We start from the raw sequence: 25,969 nt of genomic DNA on the forward strand, positions 1-25,969 counted from the left end.
GTATGAATATGGATGTGCCAGGGCTTCCAGCCATTGCAAACAAACTACGAATGCATGTGCTACTTCATGCAGATGGTTTTACATGGGTACTAGGAAATTGAACCTGGGCCATTAGGCTTTACAAGTAAGTGCCTTTAACTGTTGAGCTATCTCTCCAGCAAGCTCTTTCTTTTCTTAAAAAAATATTCAATGTGTTAAATATTTAAATATTTGAGAGATATTTTAAATATACAAAGTATTAGAGGCACTGTGAATGGGCACACAAGAACCTCCTGCCTCTGCAAACAAACCAGACACATGTGAGTGCCCCTTGTGTGTCTGGCTTTATGTGAACACCGGGGGTCAGACCCAGGCTGCCGTGCTTTACAGGCAAGCGCCTTTAACCATCGAGTCATCTCTCCAGACACATGTGAGTGCCCTTTGTGTGTCTGGCTTTATGTGAACACCGGGGGTCAGACCCAGGCTGCCGTGCTTTACAGGCAAGCGCCTTTAACCATCGAGTCATCTCTCCAGACACATGTGAGTGCACTTTGTGTGTCTGGCTTTATGTGCACACCGGGGGTCAGACCCAGGCTGCCGTGCTTTACAGGCAAGTGCCTTTAACCATCGAGTCATCTCTTCAGACACATGTGAGTGCCCTTTGTGTGTCTGGCTTTATGTGCACACCGGGGGTCAGACCCAGGCTGCCGTGCTTTACAGGCAAGCACCCTTAACCATCGAGTCATCTCTCCAGACACATGTGAGTGCCCCTTGTGTGTCTGGCTTTATGTGTACACCGGGGAATCAGACCCAGGCTGCCGTGCTTTACAGGCAAGCACCTTTAACCATCGAGTCATCTCTCCAGACACATGTGAGTGCTCCTTGTGTGTCTGGCTTTATGTGTACACCGGGGAATCAGACCCAGGCTGCCGTGCTTTACAGGCAAGCACCTTTAACCATCGAGTCATCTCTCCAGACACATGTGAGTGCCCCTTGTGTGTCTGGCTTTATGTGCACACCGGGGGTCAGACCCAGGCTGCCGTGCTTTACAGGCAAGCACCCTTAACCATCGAGTCATCTCTCCAGCCCACAGGTTGAATTTCTGTTTTTTTTTTTCTTTTTTCTTTTTTGGATTTTCAAGGTAGGGTCTTGCTCTATCCCCGGCTGACCTGGAATTCACTAGATAGTCTCAGGGTGGCCTTGAACTCACGGCAGTCCTTCTACCTCTGCCTCCGAGTGCTGGGATTAAAGGCGTGCGCCACCACGCCCGGTAATATCCTGAATTTTGATTAAATCTCCCCCCCCATGCTATTTTATTCTTATTTATTTATTAGAGAAAGAGAGAATGGGTGTGCCAGGGCCACCAGCCACTGCAAACGAACTCCAGATGCATGCATCACCTTGTGCATCTGGCTTACATGGGTCCTGGGGAGTCAAACCTGTGTCCTTTGGCTTTGCAGGCAAACGCCTTAACCACTAAGCCAATACTCTAGCCCAATTATAGTGAAATTTTTTAAATCAAGATAAGTTGAAGAAATTGTTGTAATCCTTTCACTCTGAGATCAACATTTGCTATATAAGCTTTCATTCAAATATATTTGTATTTTACTTTATTTTTGAGAGAGAGAGAGAAAGAGGCAGAGAGAGAAAAAGAATGAGAATGGGCACATCAGGGCCTTTCAGCTGCGGTGAATGAACTGCAGACATATGCTCCCTCTTGTGCACATGTGGGCCATTGCATGCGTGTGTCACAGCATCTGGCTGTGTGGGGCCTGGAGATTCAAACATGCATTCTCAGGCTCCCAGACAATCGTTTCACTGCTAAACCACCTTTCCAGCCTTATGTTTGTATTTTTTAATGTATTTTATTTTGTTTTTACTTATTTGACAGGGAGAGAGAGAGAATGGATGTGCCAGGGCCTTCAGCTGCTGCAGACGAACACCAGATGTGCACCCCCTTGTGCATCTGGCTAACGTGGGTCCTGGGGAGTAGAACGTGTGTCCTTTGGCTTTGCAGGCAAATGCCTTAACTGCTAAGCCATCCTTCCAGCCCTATTTTGCAGTGTGTGCAGCAGTCACTGAATAGATAGGCTGTAGGTATTAATTTGCTCTCTGGTCCTGGATGTCTGCTGTGCTCTCTGATACTTGATGACTGCTGTGCTTTCTCTTTTCTTACTGACATAAGGAATGATTAATTCTCTATTTCCTTAAGTCATATTATGGGATTGGGATTCCTGGGTCAAGTGGAATGTACTTTTAAAATACTTGACATATAGACACACGGTGTCAATTGGTGTTGTGAACGTTGATGAGATGAGAGTGACCTCTCTTTGAATTCTCAAGAATCAGTAGATGGGAGAGATTTTCTGTGGCATTAAAGTGCAATCACACAGGGATTGCTTGTGCCCCAGAACAGTTGGAATAGACTGTAGTGAGCACTCACTAGGACAGGTAGATAATTTTAAAAATTACTGAATACTTTTGGTGCTGATTATTAGGGATTGAACCCAGAGCCCTATGCATGCTAGAATATTTTACCACTGAGGCTACATTCCCCACCTTGTTTAATGTTTTAATGTTTCTTTGACATAAAATGAAAATAATAATAGCTCCCTTATGGGTGTATTAAAATCCACACGGTCCAGTATTTGGCAGTTATAATCTACATACAAGATGTACAAATACTGTTATTTTATTAGGTGATTTTTCTCTAAGAGTATACGTAGCTTATTAGAAAAGGCAGGATTGGGACTGGCTGACCTGCCTGTCCAGTCTTTCCTCTGTCTCCCTCCCCACTTGTTCTGGCGCAGACGGTGAAGCACAGGTCCTCTAGCCTGCTACGCAGGGAGTCTGCCAGCCCTCCACTGTCCACACTTGAATTGAATTTCTGGTGTTGTTCATGCGGAGCATTAGGAAACAACTGAAAAGAAAGGAGATGGGATGGTGGTTGTGTTGCAGTTGAGGCTGATGTGCAAGTATACGTCCGTGGCAGTTGATAGCACGCGCGTAGAGTTCACAGAGGCTGACGGCGGGGCTGCTGCGCCGTGCTGTGGCCTGTGGCGAGAGGACGCTGGCCTAGAAGGAGGGTCACTGCGACCTGGCGTGAAGATCTCAGGTTCACAGTGTCACAACACCTTAGACCACCGTCTGGATTTTGGGACACCAGTGATAATAAAAAAAGTGTGTAAATAGTAAATTCTGTTAAAATAACATGTACATTAAAACTGAAATTGGAGAATCCCAATGTGAATATTTACCATTGTATATACATGTTTGTGTATATGTACGTATTTATATGTGTGTGTGTATATATATGTATATATGCATACATATAAACACATACCTACATAGAGAAAGTGAGCAATCAGAGAGGGAGGAAGGGAGGGAGGGAGACAGTATGACAATGGGCGCCTCAGGGCCTCCAGCCACTGCAAGTGAACGCCAGAAACGTGTGCCACCTTGTGCACCTGGCACATGTGGGTTCTGGGAATTGAACTGAGGTGCTCCGACTTTGCAGGCAAGCGCCATAACTGCTAAGTCATCTCTCCAGCCCCAGCTGATTTTTTTTTTTTTTTTTTTTTTTGAGGCAGAGACTCAGCGACAGTCTAGGCTAACCTGGAACTCATGCTGATCCTCCTACCGCAGCTTCCCTGGTGCTGGATTGTAGATGTGCGCACCACACCACACTTGTGCTCCTAATTTTTGACTTGGGCCTGGGTGGGAGCTCTTCTTTTCTCCTTGTGGAATTGGAGAACCAGTAGCAATATCGTGTGCTGTGAGCAGAGTTTATATAAGAAGAGAGAAGTGGGAGATAGCCTTGCAGATTAGTTTCTGTACCTGTTGGGCATGGGGAGGTTTTAGATGTAGAAAAAACGACAGATGGGGAAGGACAGAGTCGTGCACGTGCGGAGTCCGGGTGGCTTTTCTGGGGCGTGGGCTCTAGGAAGTCTGTCGTGTTCTCCGCGCTCCTCCCGTGGTCGTCTTGACGGCCGTCTGCCGCCCTGGAGCTGGGCGGGGGGGTGTGTCGTGCAGTGCGCGGAGGGGTCCTAGTGAAGTCAGGCGCCGTCGGGTGGCCACCGAGCTGCAGCCGGCTTCGCGGTGTTCTGTCCTCGGAGATGAGCATGGACACTCAGCCAGGCCACCGAGGTCAGCGAGGGCAGGGTAGTAATTGTGTAGAGCACTTGCCTAGCATATGCAAGGCCTTGGGTTCAGTTTCCTCATACTGAAAAAATCACCATGCCTCTTACAGTGTTCTGCTGTAATTTCCTTACATCCTGTAAAGCCAAACCTAGTTCCTGCCTGCTCCAAAAAGACTTCTTCATAACGTGTGCCTGTCTGAGCTGCTCTTTCCTTTGGTTCTTATAACAGCAAATACCTTTATTTATTTGCTGTGTGTATGCTGACCTTCCTGTCCCCTCATACGTGTGCATACTTCTTCAAGTCCTGAAAGTCCAGGGCAATAGGCAAGAAGTTACTTCAGTTCCTTCCTTTCTTTTCCTTTTATGTCACTTTTCGAAGTTCCAGAGAGTTGCAGAATACAGTAGTGGTGATGTCAAGACTTGCAATGTGCAACGGGATCTTGGGGTGTAAAAGGAAGCGAGCATTTAGTGAACACTTCGTTCTTGATTTTGAGGCTGGGTCTTGCTCTGTAGCTGAGCTGCTCTCAAACTCATGACCCTTTTGCCTCAGTCTCTCCTGCTATTACAGGCCTGTACCACTAGCTCTGGCTTTGAGCATTTCTTACTAAGCATAGATGATGTAAAATGTTCACACCGTTGAAGAGCTATATACAGTGCTATGAGATTTTATTCAACAAATGTTTATTGGGGTGTTCTGTGTGCTAGTCACAGTAAGTACAAAGAAGAGTTCTTTGTCTTTTTTCAAGGTACAGTCTCACTCTAGCCCAGGCTGACCTGTAACTCACTCTGTATGTAGTCCCAGGCTGGCTTCAAACTCACGGCGATCCTCCTATCTCTGCCTCCCGAGTGCCAGGATTAAAGGCGTGTTCCACCACGCCTGGTTTATTTTTATTTTATTTTGAGGTATGGTTTCATTCTAGCCCAGGTTGACCTGGAATTCACTATGTAGTCTCAGGGTGGCCTCAAACTCATGGATATTCTCCTACTTCTGCCTCCCAAGTGCTGGGATTAAAGGTGTGCGCCTCCATGCCCAGTAGCCGGTAACTCTTGGTCCTCCTATCTCTGCTATTAGAGTGCTCCAGTTACAGGTGTGTGTTCTTTTTTCTTTGTTCTGCTTGTGGCTCTAGGTTAGCCATTCTCAAAGAGATCCCAGAAAGATTGCGACATAATCTTGGGGTCATCAAATCTGGATTTGTTAACTTGCAGGACTTGTTTTAAGCTCGCTTGTAATGAATTACTATTTACGTTCTTCTTTGTAGAAAGAAATTCAAGCCATGAGTCAATGCCATCATCCCAATATTGTGTCTTACTACACATCTTTTGTGGTGAAAGATGAGCTGTGGCTAGTGATGAAGCTGCTAAGTGGAGGTGAGTACAGTATAATGAACTTCTACGTTCAGTGGGTTGAAAAGTCAGGAAAAGTTTCCTTTCCCCACTCTGATTTGGTTTCATGGACATTTTCCTTTGAGGAGACACTAGGATGTAGTGTCAGCTAAAGTGTGAGTGGGCAGGCACTGTGCAGATAGTTCAGTGGTTAGAGTACTTGCATGCATGAGGACCTGAGTCTGATCCCTGGGGCCCACATAGACCTGCTGGCCTTGGGCTGGGGAAATGGCTCAGCAGTCAAAGGTGCTTATGTGCAAAGCCTAAGGCACAGGTTCAAATCCCTAGTACCCATGTGTCCCCAGATGCAAAAAGTGGCACATGTGTCTAGCATGCAGCAACAAAGACATCCCGGCATACCTGTAGACGTACATATATGCACACACACATGTATGCATGTAAATAAATAGGTAGAAATATTTCTTTTAAATGCTGGCCTTGGTGGCAGAGACTTGTAATCTTAGTGCTGTGGAAGGGAGACAGCCAGATCCCTGGGACTCACTGACCAGCCCATCTAGCCTTATTGGCAAGCTCCTGGACCAGTGAGAGGGCCTGTCTCTACAAAGGTGGACAGCATTCCTAGGGACTGTCACCCAAGATTGTCAGCACGTTTATGTGCATTCAGTCTCCACATGAAGATGTATGCTCTTGCTCAGGCACACATAAATGGTTAAGATATAAAATGATTAAAAAAAATGCTGGTGTGACCTGCAACAGGTTTCATACACGTGTGTGTATGTGTTTTATGCTCTTGAGTCCTTAGGATGGTTCCTCTCTTCCTTCCATGACATGCACTTACTGAAGATCTTGTCCACCTGGAGAAAGTCTCACATTCTTGATATATTTGGTTTCTTCTTGGTGATGTTTACCTTGATCTATATATGTCTATTTTTTGTTGTTGCTGTTGTTGTTTTGTTTTGTTTTGAGGTAGAGTCTTACTCTAGCCCAGACTGACCTGGAATCTACTGTAGTCCCAGGCTGGCCTTGAACTCACGGTGATCCTCCTACCTCTGCCTCCCCAGTGCTGGATGAAAGGTGTGTGCCACCACACCTCTATATGTCTGTTTCTTACATTGTGAAAACTAGGTTGAGAGGCCTGATTGGTCCAGAATTTGTAGCAGATGCTTTGTGGCGCTGCTGTGTACTTCCTGTCTTATCACTCCAGGAGGGATTTCCCACTGGTTGTGTCTTTCATACTGATGGTAGTTTTGTTTGCTTAAGATGGTGACATCCAGGCCTCTCTATGGAAAAGTTCATGGTTTCCCTTTTTAGCTAGCAAGTATATTGTGAGGCAAGGTGAATGAAACTTTAGTACTGTGTCTAGTTTACCATCAATTTTCATTTCATGACTTCAGCACAGCAGTCCTTCTTTCTGTCATTTAATTCATTAGTAGTTAGAGTATGGTCATATTTCTTGGTGTATCATTTCTTTTACATTTGTGACTGGCACTCTTCCATGAAGGGTAACTTTGTCTTTCTTAACTGGGGCTCTTTAATCTGTCCTGTAGTTTCTGTCAAAAAGATAGGATAAAAATTCACTAATAGTGGGGGGTCTGATCAAAATACAGTATATGTCAAATTGTCAAGGAACAAATAAGAAGATCTGGTGAACTGGGCATGGTGGCTTATGCCTGCATTGCTAGCACTCAGGAGATTGAGGCATTAGGATCTTGAGTTTGAGACCAGCTTGAGGTAGTTTCATGCTTTTTGATTTAAGTTTTTGTAGGTTCATTTCTACTCCTTTTTCCTTGCTCTATAATTAGCCAACACTTCAGGAAGCTCCGACTTTTTCTGGCACCACACAGCACGGCGCCTCCCTGCTGCTTGCTGCTGCTGCCTGTCAGCGCGCGCAGCTTGGGACTGTGCGCTGCGCCCGCGGCATCTCTGGACGTTGACAGTCCCTGCCCCAGCTCACTGCAGACTTACGAGCTTCTCCACTACTGTATGTGAAGGTTTTCCTCTTGTACTAACATGGTGCATACTGTACACCCAAGGTATTTCTACTTCACTCTTAATAAAATGCAGCTGTTGCGGTGGTGACCTGGACTTTTGGAATGTACAGATTGGACATTGTTTTATGGTTACCTAAAGGTCCATGCCATGTAATAAATTAGTCTTTTTTGCCAATGCCTGCTTTGAATTGTGGCAATATCAATAGGATCTGTGAATGATGGAGCCACCAGCCTCCCTGTGTTGTTTAGTTTCTGTTTACATAGACTTTTCTTTCTTCAAGGCAGGCTCTTGCTCTAGTCTAGGTTGACCTGGAATTCCCTGTGTATCGTCAGCGTGGCCTCAGACTCTGATCCTCCTACGTCTGCCTCCCAAGCACTGGGGTTAAAGGCGTTTGCCACCACACCTGGGTACATAGATCTTCTGTGAGGGCGTCTGATATTCCAATTTATAGTGTACTTTATCACAATTTTATTTATTTATTTATTTCCAAGCAGAGAGAGAGAGAGAGAATATGAATATGGGCACTGCAGGACCTCCAGCCACTGCAAACGAACTCCAGATGCATGTGACACTTTGTGGGTCCTGGGGAATCAAACTCATGTCATTAGGCTGTGCAGGCAAGCACATACTGAGCCATCTCCCCAGGTCTAGAGTGTGCTTATATAGAAAAGGGAATTCATGTTCTTTAGTTTGTCACTTTACTACTGTGCCTCACTTCATACTTCCTCAGAGAAGTCATAAAAGGAAAAACAGGCTTTTAAAACAAAATCTACTTTTCTTTAGCAGTTACATGTCACTGGGAAAATGGTTGCAACTGTGAGTGAACCTGCTTGCTTGCTTGTTCAACCAGTTGCCTCCCGCGTTCCAGAGTGCTGACCAGGGCTAACTAAGAAGACGTGGGTGAGGCGCCTACTGTGCTTGTCGTAGTAGGTGCACAGGAAGCTTTAGTTGCTCATCATAATGTTCCCTTGCTATTTGCTGCTTTCCAGTGTAGCCAGAATCACCTTTTTGTTTCAATCCCATCAGTGACACACTGGAGAAACTGGATGGCTTTGTTAAAGGCCCTGTTCATATGATGGTTGGAAGCCTTGCTAACATCAGCCACCTTTCAAGATGGTGGCCAAGCATGGTTCTTTCAGTATGGACAGATATGGGAACATTAGGTAATATTGTATCTTTTGTTATTGATCACCTATAACATCATTTTATTTGTAACTTACAGAGATGTATAATACAGCGTTGTTAATGTTTTGAAACAACAATCCTGTGATGAATGGTAATAAGTTGTCCCCTTAGTGCTCTCGTGACGGTTTGCTAGTCCGTCCTCGCCGCCGTGTCGCAGGTGGACGCTTTCCTTTTCAGGCAAGATGTCTTCAACATAGCTCTTCATCCCCACCCCGTCTTAGGTTTCCTGGGACGGTGCTTGGTTTTTCCTGTCTGCTAGAATGCTTTTCAAACATGTTCTGATCATAGCTCTCTGTATAATTATGTGTATATCTATTTACTTATTTGTTTATTATTATTTGGGTTTCCGAGGTAGGGTCTCGCTCTAGCTCAGGCTGACCTGGAATTCACTCTGTAGTCTCAGGGTGGCCTCGAATTCATGGCGATCTTCCTACCTCTGCCTCCTGAGTGCTGGGATTAAAGGTGTGTGCCACCATGCCCAGCTAATTATGTATATTTTCATGAGTTGACATATCTTTGTATATTCTTTTAAATATTAAAAAGTTACATTTTTTGTTGTTGTGGCAGGGTCTTTCTATTAGTCCAGGCTGACAAAATTTTGCCTATGTTTTAAAGAGAATAAAATCTTCCTTTTATTATTATAGATAAACATTAAAACCAAAGAGATAAGCAATATTTAGAAAAAGACCCTTACAACTAAGTTTTAGCCAGCAAAGCCAGAGGACCCAGATTTGATTCCCCATTACCCACATAAAGCCAGATGCACAAGGTGGTACATACTCTGGAGTTTGTTTACATTGGCTGGAGGTCCTGGCACACCATTCTTTTTCTCTATCTGCCTCTCTCTTTCTCTCTTAGATAAATAAAATATTTAAAAAATCTGACAGCCATACTGAGGGACATCACATTACTTTTCTCATGGCTGCAAGACAGTCAAGTTAAGGGAGGAGCTGATGATTGTGGCTCTAGTGGGCTCAGTCTGCTGTGGTGGGAACGGGTGGTAGAAAGAACAGAGCAGCCTTCATCATGGAGAGCCAGGAAGCAGAGGACGAGGCGTGCTCTGCTGCTTCTCTTTCGCTGGGACTGACTGAGCCCCCAGTCCAGGGAGTGGTGTCACCTACATCCAGGATGTCCTTCCTCTCAGAAAGTCCTCTGGAAGTACCCGGAGGGGTGCCTCCTCAGACTGCTGGGTGATTGAAATGCAGTCAGGTCGACAGCGAGGTCAGACCATCGTAGACGCGAGGAAGGAAGCATCAGGTGTGTGGGAAGTTCAGGAGACCTGCACCTTCTGAGGGAGAATGCATGGTTGCCAAGGGATTAGCAGAGACTTCTCACAGAAGAAGTCGTCCTGCTAAAACCTGAGGAAAAAGTTAGCGTCAGCAGGGGAAGTGGTGGTGAGGTCAAACAGCAGGGGGAGCGATTCTTGGGGAGAGAGAGCTTGTTAGGAAAGAACATGGAATCTGAGTGGATGGATGTGGTGAGTCTGGAGAAGTGATAGCCCGAGCATAATGTGCATGTCTGTAATCAGCACTTAGGAGACGGGAGGAGGATGAGTTCTAGGCCAGCCTGGACTGAATATGCATAGCAAAAAGCAAAAACTACCCAGAAATTAGGATATTTTCTTTCATATCTACTTAGCCAGACAGAATATTTAAAATAAAATCATATTTTTGATTGAATAATGATTTAGAATTTAATAAACTAAATCATAATGTGAATAGAAACTGACATTCTTTTGTTGTTGTTTTTGGTTTTGAAGCAGGGTTCACTCTAGCCCAGGCTGACCTGGAACTCACTCTGTGGCCCAGGCTGGCCTCAAAGTCACAGGGATCCTCCTGCCCTAGTCTCCCAAATGCTGGGATTAGAAGTGTGAGCCCACCACACTTGCCTTGAAACTGATAGTCTTAAACCGGGTATGGTGGTGCATGCTGTTAATCCCAGCACTCAGGAGGCAGAGGTAGGAGGATTGCTATGAGTTCGAGGCCACCCTGAGACTCCATAGTGAATTCTACATCAGCCTGAACTAGAGTGAGACCCTACCTTGAAAAACAAAACAACAAAAAAAAAAAAAAAAAAAAGAAAAGAAAGAAACTGATTGTCTTAAACCACCACTGAATAGACATTAATGATTAAAATAAGTTTCATTTAATTATGTTGCTATTATAATCATTTCATAGTGCTTTCTTAAGGTATTCTTAACGTTTTTAAATTAAAACCTGATGATGAATGTTGGCTTTATTAGTACTCTAATAAATTTCTAGAAGCATGGGCTAGAGAGATGGCTTAGTGGTTAAGGCACATGCCTGTGAAGCCTAAATACCTAGGTTCGGTTCCTAGTACTCATGTAAGACAGATGTACAAGGTGGCACATGCTTCTGGAGTTCATTTGCAGTGGCTGATGGCCCTGGCATGCCCATTCTCTCTCTATATATGTATATCAAATAAATAAATTAAAAATTAAAAATAAATAGATAAGTAGGAAAGTCATATAGGTGGAGTAACTCATTTCATTGAGCTGTTGCCACCTTCACCTAGTGTCTTAAGCCGGAGCTGCTTCATTGCTTTGACATGTAGTGATGACTTTCAGACAGTTAAGGACTTGTATTGTTATTTCAATGTTCTGTGCCATTACTGAGATTAAAGGTTCATGCCACTGTACCTGGTTTGGGAATGTATTTTTAACTTTTTGCCTTGTTACAAAATTTGTACCAAGTCTTATTATCTGGTATTTTACTTTTTAAATTTTTATTTATTTGAGAGAGAGAGAGATGCCATGTCTCATGTAGTGCAGGCTGGCCTCAAATCCTATGCAGCTGCAGGTAACCTTGAACTCCTGATCTTTCTGCCTCCACGTCCAAAGTGCTAGAATTAGAGTGAACTGCTACACCTAGATTCAGTCTTTGGATTTTTAAGGTGGGAGTCAAACTTGTATGAATACTCTGGTGTTTTTGTCTGTTTTGTTTTTATACTTTGGCATAGAAGTTAATCTTAGGGTACTCTACCAACAAGCTATACCCTCAGCCTTCCTAAGTACCACTTTCCATATATTTGGAATATTAGTTTCTCTTTGCAAATGAGTGAGGTAAAAATTCAGTAGGATACGTTGTAAATGGGACTGAGTAAGTGGTGGTTTGGATTTTAGTCTTGATCATGGAGGTTTTACTATCAAAAATAAGCACTGTATCTTTCCAATAGTCCATTATAGTCCAAACTTCTTGGCATAGTTTTTAATACTGGATACTGTTTGGCTCTATGATCTTTATGGTTAGTATATTAATACAGTGCCAGAACTCTTAAGAATTTCTGCCAGGGGGCTGGAGAGATGGCTTAGCAGTAAAGGCATTTGTCTGCAAAGCCAGGACCCAGATGCACAAGGGGGCGCACGTGTCTGGAGTTCATTTGCAGTGGCTGGAGGCCCTGGCGTGCCCATTCTCTCTCTCTCCCACTCTTTGCCTCCCTCCCTCCCTTCTTCCTCCTCATCTTCCTCCTCCTCTTTCTTCTCTCTCTCTCTCTCTCTCAAATAAATAAAGTTTAAAAAAAAAATCTTTGCTAAAAGCCAGGCTCAGTGGTTCATGTCTATAAATCCAGCACCTGGAAGACAGGTAGGAGGCATACTGTGTTTTCGAGGCCAGTCTGATCTACAGGGTGAGTTCCTGGTCAGCCTGGGCTAGAGTGAAACTGTGTCTCAAAAGGTAAAAGAAAAGTTTCTGCCAGGTTTTCTTTTTTCTTTTCTTGATATAATTGTCAGTTTGGTAGTTAGCACTCTGCTGTTTCCATTACTACACAGGAGTCTTCTTCCCACTCCTCGCCCTGCAACAAGAATGTCATGCCCATTGCTGGAGAATAGGATTGCTAAGCCATTGGGGTGTTACTAAGAGCTGCCATTCTCTTCACATTTGTCTTTGCCTTACTCATTTTATTTCTGTAATTTATCTCTTGAAACTTTTAGCCCTTGAGTGTGATCTTACTTCCCAATTATTTTTCCCTGATTTGACCTGAATTGCAATTGTGTTTTTACATCCTTACTCATAAGACACTACATACTCTAATCTGGTGTGGGAGCCTACTTTAGTTTCTGATTGAGTGTTCCTGATTGGCAAAGTTCTCCCAGAAGTTCTCCAGAGCTCTAAAGGGGATGCTAGGGAAACAGACCGCTTGGGTATTGATTACCAGGTTAAAAATTGTTTTGAACTCTGTTTTCTGCTTTCAGGTTCTGTTCTGGATATTATTAAGCATATTGTGGCAAAAGGGGAGCACAGAAGTGGAGTTCTGGATGAGCCCGCCATAGCCACAATACTCCGAGAGGTCCTAGAAGGACTGGAGTACTTGCATAAAAACGGGCAGATTCACAGGTACGTGGGGAGCAGTGCTTGCTTTGGGCGCATGGACTGTAGTAGTTATGCTTTATGTCCCATTCCGTGATCAAGTTAGCTGTGTCTCTGAGAGTTGTTGTCATGGCACTTTGTATTACCAGTTTAGTACATTATAATTATAGCTTGAATTACACAGCCCATATACAAACAGGGGCTGGAGAGAGATGGCTCAGTGGGTGAGGTGTCCGCCATGTAAGCACGAGGACTGAGTACAGGCCGGCTTGGTGGCTCACACCTTTCACCCCAGCACTTGCGAGGCTGAGGTAGCAGGATCATGAGTTCAGGACAAGCCACAGAGAATAAGATCCAGGTTAACATAAGCTAGAGTGAGACTGAGACTGCAAAAACAAGCAAACAAAAAACCCAAAATAAATAATAAAAGAACAATAGAGAGCCTGAGTGTGGATCCTTAGCACCCTTGTCAAAGCCAGATACGGCGGTGCATGCCTTTATCCCCGGGGTGCGGAAGTGGAGACAGGGACTTCCTGGGGACTTTCTGGGCTTGCCGAGTAGCCTGCTCGGCTGAGTCAGTGAAGTCTGGGTTAGTGAGAGACCATGTTTACAGAAATAAGGTGGAGATTGATTGAAGAAAACACCCAGGGTTGACCTCTGGCCTCTGCTAGAGCGCTCACACTCGTGCATACACACCCGTACCCAAATGTGCCTACGCCTGGACCCCCCCCCCAGAATCAGAAAAAAGTAATAATTTCTTATGAGGAAGGAAACTAGGTAATAACTGGTAAAATTTTCTTCTTCTTCCTCTTTCTCTTCCTCTTCTTTTTTTTGGGGGGGGGTTTCCAAGGTAGGGTATCGCTCTAGCCCAGGCTGACTTGGAATTCACTATGTATTCTTAGGCAGGCCTCAAGCCCACGGCGATCCTCCTACCTCTGCCTCCCGAGTGCTGGGATTGAGGGCGTGCGCCACGCCTGCCACTGGTAACATTTTCCTTTATGAGCCCAAAAGTAATTAAGAGAAGACTGTTTATGCCGTTTTGTCTCTCTTCTTTTTTTCCTTTTGTAATGTTGTGGTTTGAACGCAAGGTCTCATGCATGAGAAGCAAGCGCTCTGTCACTGAGCTGTACCCCTAGCGTGTTTTCTTTCCCCCTTCATTTTGAGAATCTTGCCCTGGCTGGTCAGCTTTCTTGTGCTTGTGCCTTCCAGTGCTGGGCCTCCGGCTCCCTCACTCCACCTGCTTGTCTGCTACTCTTCTTACTTTACTTTACATCTTCATAGCACCCCAAAGTACAAAAAGCTGTCTGTAAAACAACTTAAAGAATTATTTATTTATTTGAGAGAGAGAGAGAGTGGGCACGCCAGGGCCTTTAGCCACTACAAATGAACTCCAGATACGCGTGCCCCCTTGTGCATCTGGTTATGTAGGTCCTGGGGAATCGGACCTGGGTCCTTAGGCTTCACAGGCAAAAGCACCTTAACCACTAAGGCATCTCTCCAGCCCTGCTAATTTTTTTTTTGGTGGGGAGTCAAGATAGGGTCTCACTGTAGCCCAGGCTGATGTGTAGAACTCACTCTGCAGTCCCAGGCTGCTCTCAAACTGGCAGGGATCCTCTACCTCAGCTCCTGAGTGTTGGGATTAAAGGTATACACCACCATTACTGGGTTCATTATGCTAATTTTTAAAAAATTTTAATCATTACCTTATATTATTTTTGAAAGTGACAAACAGAGAAAGAGGCAGAGAGGTGGGGGAGGGAGAGAGAGAGGGAGAGAATGGGTGCGCCAGGGCCTCCAGCCACTGCAAATGAATTCCAGATGCATGCGCCCCCTTGTGCATTTGGCTAACATGGGTCCTGGGGAATTGAGTCTCAAACCGGGGTCTTTAGGCTTCACAGGCAAGCGCGTAACCACTAAGCCATCTCTCCAGGCCTGTTTTTGTGTTTTGAAGTAGGATCTCATTCTAGCCCAGGCTGACCTGAAAGTCACTATGTAGTCTCAGGCTGACTGAACTCACAGCAATCCTACTTATTCCTCCCAGGGATTAGTCATGAGCCACCATACCCACACCTAGGAGGCATGCGTGCATTCGTGTTTGCAGGACAATGGATAACATTAGGGGTTGTTCTCTGGAACACTGTCCACCTATTTTATTTAAGAGAGTATCTGTCATTGGTCTGGAGCTTGCCATTTAGGCTACACTGGCTACCTAGAGCCCCAGGGATTTTCATCTGTCTCGTCCACCACACACACACTCACAGGGTTGGAGGACAGCTTTGGGTGTTGGGCCCCACTTCCCATCTTGTTTGAGGCAGGTTTTCTCATTATTCTCCACACTGCATTTGCCAGGCAGGCTGATCCTGAACTTCTGGGTGATTCTGCTGTGCTTGAATTAAGTGCTTAAATCACAGGTGCTTGTACTCCCTAGTTTTATGTGAGCTCTGGGGCTGAACTTGAGCGCTCACCCTCGCATGGCAAGTGCTTTGTCCATTAAGCCATCTCCCCAGCCAGCATCTGGCATTCTTTTCTTTTTTTTTTTTTTTTTTCTTGTTCGAGGTAGGGTCTCACTCTAGCCCAGGCTGACCTGGAATTCACTATGGAGTCTCAGGGTGGCCTCAAACTCACGGCAATCCTCCTACCTCTACCTCCCAAATGCTGGGATTAAAGGCGTGCACCACCACACCCGGCCAGTTCAAATTCTTGAGAGGGAAAAAAAAACCCAAGTGGCACATATATTCTAGAAGTATCCACTACTGCTTCATTTAGTTGTGAACAGGGTAGACCCTGTAGTTGGTAAAATTACCTAGAAGAAACTATTAAAAGGGAGTATAGCCATGACTAAGATTGACCCAAGTGAGAATTTTAAATTTAGGGCTGGAGAGATGGCTTGGCAGTTAAGGCACTTGCCCCTGAAGCCTAAGGACCCATGTTTGACTCTCCATATCCTGCACACGCCAGAAGCACAAAGGTGAGGCAAGCGCAAGGTTGTACATGCCCACTAGGTGATGCAAACGTCTGGAGTTCAATTGCAGTGGCTGAGGCCCTGGTGTGCCAATTCTCTCTTTACATATATACATCTCTCTCTCTCTCTCTCTCTCTCTCTCTCTCTACAAAAAAGAATTTTAAATTAGATTAAATCTTGTCCTACCATTGGAGAAGATGAGTATTCAGAACCAAGACAGTAGGTGATAAAAGGTTACGAGGGGCTGGAGGAAAGCTCAGTGGAACAACACATTCTGAGAACGTGCCAGGCCCTGGATGCCAGCTCCCGGGGTAGAAGAGCAGCACCATTGCTGCCCAGAAGCCCTGGATCTGTGACATAGTGAGTGTAAAATTAATTTCAATCATAATTTTTTTTGTTTTGTTTTTTTCAAGGTAGGGCCTCGTTGTAATTCAGGCTGCTCTGAAATTCACTGTGTAGTCTCAGGGTAGCCTCAAATTCACAGTGATCCTCCTACCTCTTCCTCTTGAGTGCTAGGATTAAAGGTGTTTGCCACCACGCCCAGCTCAATCATAATTTTTTTTTCAAATTTTTATTAACAACTTCCATGATTATAAAAAATATCCCATGGTAATGCCCCCCCCCCCACTTTCCCCTTTAAAACTCCATTCTCCATCATATTCCCTCCCCATCTCAGTCTCTCTTTTATTTTGATGTCATGACCTTTTCCTCCTCTTACGATGGTCTTGTGTAGGTAGTGTCAGGAACTGTGAGGTCATGGATATCCAGGCCATTTTGTGTCTGGAGGAGCATGTTGTAAGGAGTCCTACCCTTCCTTTGGCTCTTACATTCTTTCTGCCACCTCTTCTGGCATGCATGTAATTTAAGCCTGTCATTTGGGTTTTTAAGAAGCATCTTCATCTGTGTTTGTGTGTGTGCATGTGCACGCGTGTGTGTTTTTCAAGGCAGGGTCTCAACTCTGGCCCAGGCTGACCTGGAATTCACTATGTGGTCTCAGGGTGGCCTTGAACTCACAGCAGTCCTCCTACCTCTGCCTCTTGATGTGATTAAAGGCATGTGCCACCATGCCCGGCTGCATCTACATTTCTTTGAAGACTTTTTTTTGGTGTTTCAAGGTAGGGTCTTACTGTAGTCCAGGCTGACCACTCTGTCGTCTTAGGGTGACCCCGAACTCACAGAGATCCTCCTACCTCTGCCTCCCCAGTGCTCAGATTAAAGGTGTGCACCACCATGCCTAGCTCTTTAAAGACTTTTTTTTCTTTTTTCTCAATTTTTATTAACATTTTCCATATTATAAAAAGTATCCCACGGTAATACCCTCCCTTCCTCCACACTTTCCCTTTTGAAATTCCATTCTCCATCATATCCCCTCCCCATCTCAATCAATCTCTTTTATTTTGATGTCATGGTCTTTTCCTCCTCTTATGATGGTCTTGTGTAGGTAGTGTCAGGCACTGGGAGGCCATGGATATCCACGTCATTTTATGTCTGGAGGGAGCACGTTATAAGGAGTACTACCCTTCCTTTGGCTCTTACATTCTTTACGCCACCTCTTCCGCATTAGACCCTGAACCTTGGAAGGTGTGGTCAAGATGTTACTCGGTACTCCAGTCACTTCTTTCCAGCACTATGATACCTTCTGAGTCATCCCAAAGTCACTGCCATCTGAAAAGAGAAGATTCTCTACCCAAAGTACGAATAGCGTTAATATAAGGGTGTAAATATTAAGAGAAGTGCTTACTGGGCAGTTTGTAAAGCATGGTATATACATTTTTCCAGACATCAGCAGATGTTATACCCCATGGGCTCATGATTACCCCTGTTTTAAGTTTTCAGTATCAGGGATGTGTTTCCCCCCATGGAGGGGGCCTCCAGTCCAATTGGAGGGCAGTTGGTTTCCACCATGACCGACATGCCACTATTGCACCCGTTGGCTCATTTGGGCTGGCTGGCCAATTATAAAGCTTACAGTGTCCACTGTTGAGTATCTTCACTGGTGGTATCTCTTTCTCCCATTGAACTACATGTAGAATGGCTTCTTTCAGCTTTCTGTCAGTTGGTCTACATGGAGGAGGTTATCAGTTCAGTTCCAGCAGGATTTCTCAGTGGCCTTGCAGCCCAAGTATGTGGAGTAAGACTGTTTTTTTTAAAGACAGGGCCTCATGTATGCCAGGCTGGCCTTGAACTCGCCATGTAGCTAAAATTCAACTTGTGATCCTCCTGCTTCCTGAGTGCAGGGATGACAGGTCATGTGGTGCTAAAGATCAAACCCAGGGCTCCATGGCAGCCCTGTAAATGGCTCCTGAGTGCTACTATGGACATGCTATATCCAGTCCAGCGTGTTGACTGCTACTGTGGACAGGATATATCCAATCCAGTGTGTTGGGTGTGGTGGCTGATTTCACATGACTGTTCAATTCCATCTGATTAAGAATTAAAAGTCAGTGGCGACACAGCTGTCATAATGCGGCAGTGTCCAGCATGCTGGTTACCCCGACTCTCCTCCTTTTCACACTGTCACTTACACATGTCTCTCTTTTACAGAAACAAAAAATGCTGAAGGTCTCTTTATAGAGAGTTGAATTAGAGTACTTTGACGTTTGCTGTCACAAGGTCCCTTTCATGACAGATCCTTCCTTCATTCTGGGTCAAGGCGTGGTGGCACAGGAAGAGTGAGGTTCCCAGACACAGTCTTGCGTTCGGAGGTAGCCAGAGGAGCGTGCGTGGCCGTGCTCAAAGCCGCCTGTGGGGCTGCTGCTCAGCGTGGCGGAAGCCGTTGAGAGGGTCTAACGAGGGCAGGGCTAGCTCCAGGATGATTTGTTGAAGATTGCTTTTGCATGAGTAATTTTCTGTTCCCTTTGTCCAGTTCTACCAAGATTGCAACTCTTTTTGTTTTGAAAACCTGTTGTCTTGCACAGATCTGTGCCAGTTCTGTGGGCAACTCCCTGTTGTCTTCAGGACTATAGTCAGCCCTTGTCACACATACACATTTGTTCTGGGTCAAGAGGATGACCAGGCCACTTGTCCTGAAGGATTTGCTGCCATCTTGCTATGTTCTGTTTTAATTATATCTGGTGGCAGCTGATCATCACTTTACAATCATCCAGGATGTGGCCGGCCCTGGAAGTCCTTGCTGGCAGGTGTCGGCGGAGCAGGGGCCGCAAGCACTTGGAGCCAGGCCAAGGTACCTGAGCCTCCATAGTGTAGCCTTCACTCCGGCACCACGCTTCCGCCTCTTTAGACTCTGTATTTTCCATGATCTGGCAGTCTTCTAATTTGTTTGGCTTTAAATGTTGGCCAGGAACGTTCATGTCTCTGGTCTTACGCATATTCTTGTGGCTGGCAAAAGTGCGAGACCAGCACTTTTTCTCTATTGTGCATGTTTATGTCTTTGCCTCCATTTGGGCTGTAACCACAGGTAATGGAAGTCCGATGATCCTCCTTGCTGTCTTGCTTTTAGGAAGTGGCTTCCATGAGCCGTGGCAGTGTGTGTGCGTGTTGCCGGCCTTCTAGTCAGATAGTTTTAGTAGATTTTACTGTTTCTCATATACTTATGATCCAGGTTGTTAGGCTTTGCAAGCAAGTGCTTTAACCATTAAGCCATCTCTCCAGCCCCCACTTTCTCCTATTTGTATCGTCCAGTTCATGGGATGGTGTCTTCCACAGATAGGTTGGATTCCCCACCCCCCCCAGTTAATCTAATCTAGAAAATTTCCAATGAGGTGCCAAGAGATTTAATTTTGTTAGTGATTCTAAGTCTGAGGAAAACCATCTCACTTGGTGAGCCTACCCAGGATTAGTGGGCATTTAAAATATCAATGTAGCATCCTTCCAGCTTGCTATTTATTTGACAGAGAGAATGGGCATGCCAGGGCCTCTAGCCACTGTAAATGAACTCCAGATGCATGCACCACCTTGTCCATCTGGCTTATGTGGCTCCTGGGGAATCGAACTTGGATCCTTTGGCTTTGCAGGCAAACACCTTAACCACTAAGCCCTCTCTCTGGCATGCCTATACTTTCTCCCTCTTTTTCTATCCCTCTTTTTCGCTCTGTTTCCAAACAAGCAAACAACCAAACAAAGTTACAACAACAACAAAAACCAAAGACAGACTCCAAAGCCTGTTCCTTTGCTATCAGACTATTAAACTGATGGACCCGGCCTGGGCTAGAGTGAGACTCTACTTGAAATTCACTTTGTAGTTTCAGTCTGGCTTCAAACTCAGCGATTCTCCTACCTCAGCCTCCCAAGTGCTGCGATTAAAGGCCTATGCTACCACTCCTGGCCCTGCTTGGTTTTGGGTCATTGCTTTTCTTGGTCTTTTTCCACATTTTCTATATATAAACTATGCCTAGTGATGAATAATAACAAAAGTTACAAACAAAACCTGTGTACCACAGTGATGACAGAGTCATGCATGTCTATGACATTTGTTTTACTTTTAGGAAGAATGTGTAACTTTGGATCACCAAAAACATGGGAAATGAGAGTAAGCAGTAAAAAATACAATTCACTGTCTATGTAAGGGTAGATGGAGAATATTAACTGTAGGGGCTGTAGAATGGCTGAATATTCTTTGTGGCAAAGTAAAAAAAAGTCCTTTAACTGAGAACTGTGTTGGTGCCCAGGTGTCTGATCACAGATCTTTTCCTGGAAAGGCCCTTGTCCTGTTGTGCTGAGGAGAGATGGGTGCTTTGGTGGCTCAGTGAGCCACACATTCCTTTGTCTTTGCTCCTGGGGCGGTTCTACAGATTTCATTTTGAGTTTCAAAAGGTAAACATAGGTCCACTCTCTGGGTTATTAATCAGGAAAAATAGCTGGAGGCCGGGCGTGGTGGTACATGCCTTTAATCCCAGCACTCGGGAGGCAGAGAAGGAGGATCACAGTGAGTTCAAGGCCACCCTGAGACTACAGAGTTAATTCCAGGTCAGCCTGGACCAGAGTGAGACCCTACCCTGAAACCCCCCCCCCAAAAAAAATAGCTGGGTAATGTGGAAAATGGATTGCTGTCTCTTAAATTATGAAAAATGAAAACTTAGAGAATGTTACTTCAATTGGTAATAACCACACGTGACCTAAAAATTCAAGTAACTCCAAATGTAGATGGTAAAAAACTAGGGCTGGAGAGATGGCTTAGTGGTTAAGGCGTTTGCTGCCAAGTCAAAAGGATCCTGGTTCGATTCTCCAGGACCCACGTAAGCCAGAGGCACAAGGGGGTTGCATACATCTGGAGTTTGTTTGCAGTGGCTGGAGGCCCTAACATGCCCATTTTCTCTCCCTCTCTCTCTCCCTGTCTGCCTCTTTCTCTCTCAAATAAATGAATAAATAAAAAAAAAATATTTAAAAAAACTAGTCATCTTAATTTCCTCAGGCTCAATTATGTTGATATGATGCGGTGAAAATGGCATTTCTGGGGTGGAGGAGCAGTTAAAACACTTGGCTGCAAAGCCAAAGGACCCAGGTTTGATTCACCAGGACCCACATTAGCCAGATGCTCAAGGGGGCAAGTGTGTTTGGAGTTCATTTGCAGTAGCTGGAGGCCCTGATGCACCCATTCTCTCTCTCCCATCCTCTTTCTCTGTCAAATAAATAAATAAATAAGAAAATAGCATTTCTATGGTTTTCTTCCAAAAACCTGTAGTGCCAGTCTGTTCATGTGAGAAATGCCATATAAATTGTAGTAGAGGTGCATTGAACAAAATACTTCACTACTTATTCCTCAAAACTACCAATGTCACCAAAAGCAAGGATAGTCTGAGAAGATTCACAGCCAATAGGATCTTTTGTAGCCATGACAACTAAAGGTTATATGCTCTCCTGGATGGGATTCGGGAACTGAAAAATGTTATAAGGAGAAAACTAAGGTGCTCAAGTAGACTGTGGACCTCGGGTTCATGAGTTACAATAAGGAGCCGCGTTTTGATCTGGAAGGGTGGTTGTGAGGTGTGTGCCTTTCTGTACCAATCTGCCTTCGCTCAACCAGGCAGTTCCCTGTCTAAAGGATGTCATTTCCTGCCATTTCTCTGTGATTGCTTTGAGAGAGAGTTTATGTTAACATAAACATAGTATATGTATTTCCCTATATATTCAAGACCAGCCTGTGCTTTAACTCATGAGCCATTTCGCTAGCCCTGTTCTGTTTTTTTCAAGGTAGGACCTCACTCTGCCCAAGCTGACCTGGAACTCATTCTGTGGTCCCAGGCTGGTCTCAGACTCAGCAGTTTTCCTACTTCTGCCTCTCAAGTGCTGAGGTTAAAAGCATGCACCACCATGCCTGGCTTGTTGATTTTTATATTATTTGTTTTTGTTTTTCAAGGTGGGGTTTCACTCTAGCCCAAGCTGACCTGGAATTCATTATGTAGTCTCAGGGTGGCCTCAAACTCACAGTGATCCTCCTACCTCTGTCTCCTGAGTGCTGGGATTAAAGATGTGCACCACCATGCCTCACTTGTATATTTTTCTATTTTTCTGAAGTTTTTTTTTCTTTTTTTTTTTTTGAGAAAGGGTCTTACTCTGTAGCCCACATTGGCCTTATTAATGCATTTGCCACGCATTAATAAAACTAACGTGTTCATGTAGTACTTGTTATAAATAATTAACAAGAATATCCAGGTCTTATTATTTATATCTTTCTACCATCCACTCAGAAGTCCTTATTTTCAATCATGTGCTAGTCATTTTTTAAAAATATGATCAGAGATCTGGAGAGATGGCTTAGCAGTTAAGGTGCTTGCCTGCAAAGCCAGAGGACCCAGGTTTGATTCCCCAGGACCCATGTTAGCCAGATGTACAAAGTTGTTTGCAGTGACTGGATGCCCTGGTGTGCCCATTCTCTTTCTCCCTGTTTCTCCCTCTTTCTCTCAAATAAATAAAAATTAAAAAAAAATATGATCAGCGACTGAAGATTGCTCTGTGGTTAAAGACCCTTGGCTTGTAAAGCTTTCTGGCCTGGGTTCAGTTCCCAAGCTACTCAGGTAAGCTGGATACAAAAACTGAGTCAAGTGCTTGGTGTTCATTTGCAGTAGCAAGAGGCCCCTGTGTGCCCACTTGTGCTTGACACGTGCACACACATGCAAATTAATAAACAAAAATTAGAAAAAATAGATCAGGGGCAGGGGCTGGAGAGATGGCTTAGTAGTTAAAGCAGTTGCCTGCAAAGCCAAAGGATCCAGGTTCAATTCCCCAGGACCCAGGTAAGCCAGCTGTACACGCTGGCACATATGTGTGGAGTTCATTTGCACTAGCTGAGGCCCTGGCATGCCCATTCTCCCCTACCTCTCCCTCATGTGCGTGCGCGCACACACTTCCCCTCTCCCTCTCTTTCTCTCTCTGTCTCCTCTTTCTGTCACTCAAATAAATAAATACTTTTTTAAAAATTAGATCAGTGTTGAGCATGGTGCTGCATACCTGTACTCCCAAGACTTGGGTGATGGAGGCAGGAGAAACAGAAGTTCAAGGACATAGTAAGTTTTGTACCAGCCTATGTTACATGAAACCTTGTCTCAAAGAAAAAGGAAAGGGCTAGAGAGATGGTTAGCAGTTGAAGCACTTGCCTGTGAAGTCTAAGAACCAAGGTTCAATTCCTTAGTCAACCACACAAGCCATATGTCCAAGGTGGTACATGCATCTGGAGTTTGTTTGCAGTGGCTGGAGGCCCTGAAATGTTCATTCTCTCTCAAATAAGTAAAAACCAAAAATAAAAACCAAACAATAAAAACCTTTTTTTAAAAAAAGCTAAGAAGTAGGGAATGAGGGTTAAGGAACCAAGGAGAGAATGAGCCAATATTTTTCAATATGTTAGTATATAATTTAAAAAAATCAGTATAAGCTGGGTGTGGTGATGCATGCCTTTGATCCCAGCCCTCAGAAGGCAGAAATAGGAGGATCACTGTAAGTTTGAGGCTTGCCTGAGACTACATAATGAATTCCAGGTTAGCCTGGGCTAGAGTGAGACCCTACCTCGAAAAACAAACAGAAGAAAAGAAAAATCAGTGTATTTTAACAAGTAGAACTAGATGAGAGTGGATGGCCCCTGTCATCCCAGTCAAGAATATTTAACCATTATAGGTCTTCAAGATCATAAATAAGCTATACTTTATGTTTAATATTTGCATTTCATGTGTCTAAAATTTAAAAAATGGCCTTGGGGACTGGGGAAATGGCTCAGTGGTTATGGCATTGGCCTGTGAAGCCTAAGGATCCGGGTTCAATTCCCCAGGACCCATGAAAGCCAGATGCAGAAGGGGACACATGTGTCTGGAGTTCGTATGTAATGGATAGAGGCCCTGTCATGCTCATTCTCATACAAGATGAAAAGCTTAAATAAGTAGTGTCAGTGTTGGTTATATAAATGCAGTACACTGTTGCTCACTGTATATCGTTGCATTCTGATATGTGCCTGTTTCTATTCCTTGAAGAGATGTGAAGGCTGGGAACATCCTCCTGGGAGAAGATGGTTCTGTACAGATTGCGGGTAAGGACGAGTACTTGTTTTAATTACATTTGTAGTCTCTGGAACCACCTTACAGCTTTTGTTTCCTTACTCAGTATTCTCTCAAGGTGTCTTCTGTCCATTACTCGTTGCTTTCCATTTGTCTACTCACCCCATGAGGCTCTTTTGCTCTGGGCTTTCATAGCATTTAAAGTAGAAGCAGTGAGGAACCCTCGCTGTGCCTGAGTAACTATGCTATTGAGAGGGAGTATGGAGTTAGTATTCTCCAGGAGGAAGCGAACATTTGCCACTTAAGAATAGGCTTGTGGGGGGCTGGAGAGATGGCTCAGATGTTAAGGCGTTTGCTTGCAAAGCCAAAGGACCCAGGTTCGAGTCCCCAGGACCCACCTAAGCCAGATGCACAAGGGGCACATGTGTCTGGGGTTCATTAGCAGTGGCTTGAGGCCCTGGCGTGCCTATTCTTTCTCTCTGTCTTCTCTCTCTGCTTGCAAATAAATAAAATAAAAATGCATATTTTAAAAAATAGGCTTGTGGGCTGGAGAGACAGCTTAGCGGTTAAAGCACTAGCCTGTGAGGCCTAAGGACCCAGGTTTGATTCCCCAGTACCCACGTAAAGCCAGACACGCTAGGTGGCACATGCATCTGGAGCTCATTTGCAGTGGCTAGAGGCCCTGGTGAACCCATCCTCTCTATCCCTTTCCTTTGCCCTTCCCATTAAATAAGATAATAGGGTTGTGACAGTGGAAGTACATCTTTCACAATTTCAATTAGCAGATAAGAAAGTCTTGCCTGGCATGTTTATCCTGATAAAATGTAGCCTCCCAGCTTTAGCTTGTTTCAGACTCTGATCCAGTCAAGTGTATCAGGAGATGGTCACCCAAACCCTTAAATTATTTCTTCAGAGTTTAGAAAATAAATTAGGCACATATCTTCATTTTCTGATATAAGGGAATATTTTAATGAAGCCACATAAAGCTTTAACATAAACTTGAGTCCTTTAAAGTTAACAAATTTTGTTCATCAAAATAGTTTTTCACTAAATATTAGCAAGCCACTGAGAAAATACTTATAGCATGAATAATTGGCAGAGGGCTCATATTTACAATGTTTAATGCACTTGGGAAGGACAAAACTAGTAAAGACGGGCATTTCTTGGGCTGGAGAGATGGCTCAATGATTAAAGGCACTTGTTTGCGGAGCTTGATGGCTTATGTTCAGTTCCCTGGTACCCATGTAAATCCAGCTGCACAAATGGCACATGTTTCTGGAGTTCGTGGGCTGTGGCAGGAAGCCCTGTTTTGTCTACTCTCTCTTTCTCAAGAAAAATAAATATTAAAAAATATATGGAGGGGCTGGAGAGATGGTTTAGTGGCTAAGATGCTTACATACAAAGCCAAAGAACCCAACTTCAGTTCTCTAGGACCCACGTAAACCAGCTACATGCCCTGGCACCCCATTTTCTCTACCTGCTTCTTCCTCTCTCACAATAAAAAAAAGTTTTTTTTTAAGTACAGGTAGGCTGAAAAGATGGCTTAGTGGTTTGCCTGGGAAGCCTAAGGACCCAGGTTCAATTCTGCAGCACCCACATAAG

General features: G+C 44.5%; 1 protein-coding gene and 1 pseudogene across 2 annotated transcripts in view; one reads left to right on the forward strand and one right to left on the reverse strand.

Annotated features, from left to right (window-relative positions):
• Nucleotides 1-25,969, forward strand: part of Oxsr1 (oxidative stress responsive kinase 1) — an 82,468-nt gene that overhangs the window by 21,268 nt on the left and 35,231 nt on the right. Inside the window, exons 1-4 of one of the 2 annotated variants that reach the window (XM_004662096.2) lie at nucleotides 5,378-5,486; nucleotides 8,481-8,617; nucleotides 12,850-12,991; nucleotides 24,344-24,399. In XM_004662096.2, coding sequence (XP_004662153.1) covers nucleotides 8,527-8,617; nucleotides 12,850-12,991; nucleotides 24,344-24,399 — 289 coding nt within the window. In that variant the 5' untranslated portion in view covers nucleotides 5,378-5,486; nucleotides 8,481-8,526. Of the gene's footprint in view, nucleotides 1-5,377; nucleotides 5,487-8,480; nucleotides 8,618-12,849; nucleotides 12,992-24,343; nucleotides 24,400-25,969 lie in introns of those variants that run through there. The other variant, XM_045136610.1, reaches the window with a different exon arrangement.
• On the reverse strand, nucleotides 18,565-18,971 carry LOC123455559 (annotated as a pseudogene).

This window comes from Jaculus jaculus, chromosome 17, assembly GCF_020740685.1.
Source record: "Jaculus jaculus isolate mJacJac1 chromosome 17, mJacJac1.mat.Y.cur, whole genome shotgun sequence".
Lineage (NCBI taxonomy): Eukaryota > Metazoa > Chordata > Mammalia > Rodentia > Dipodidae > Jaculus > Jaculus jaculus.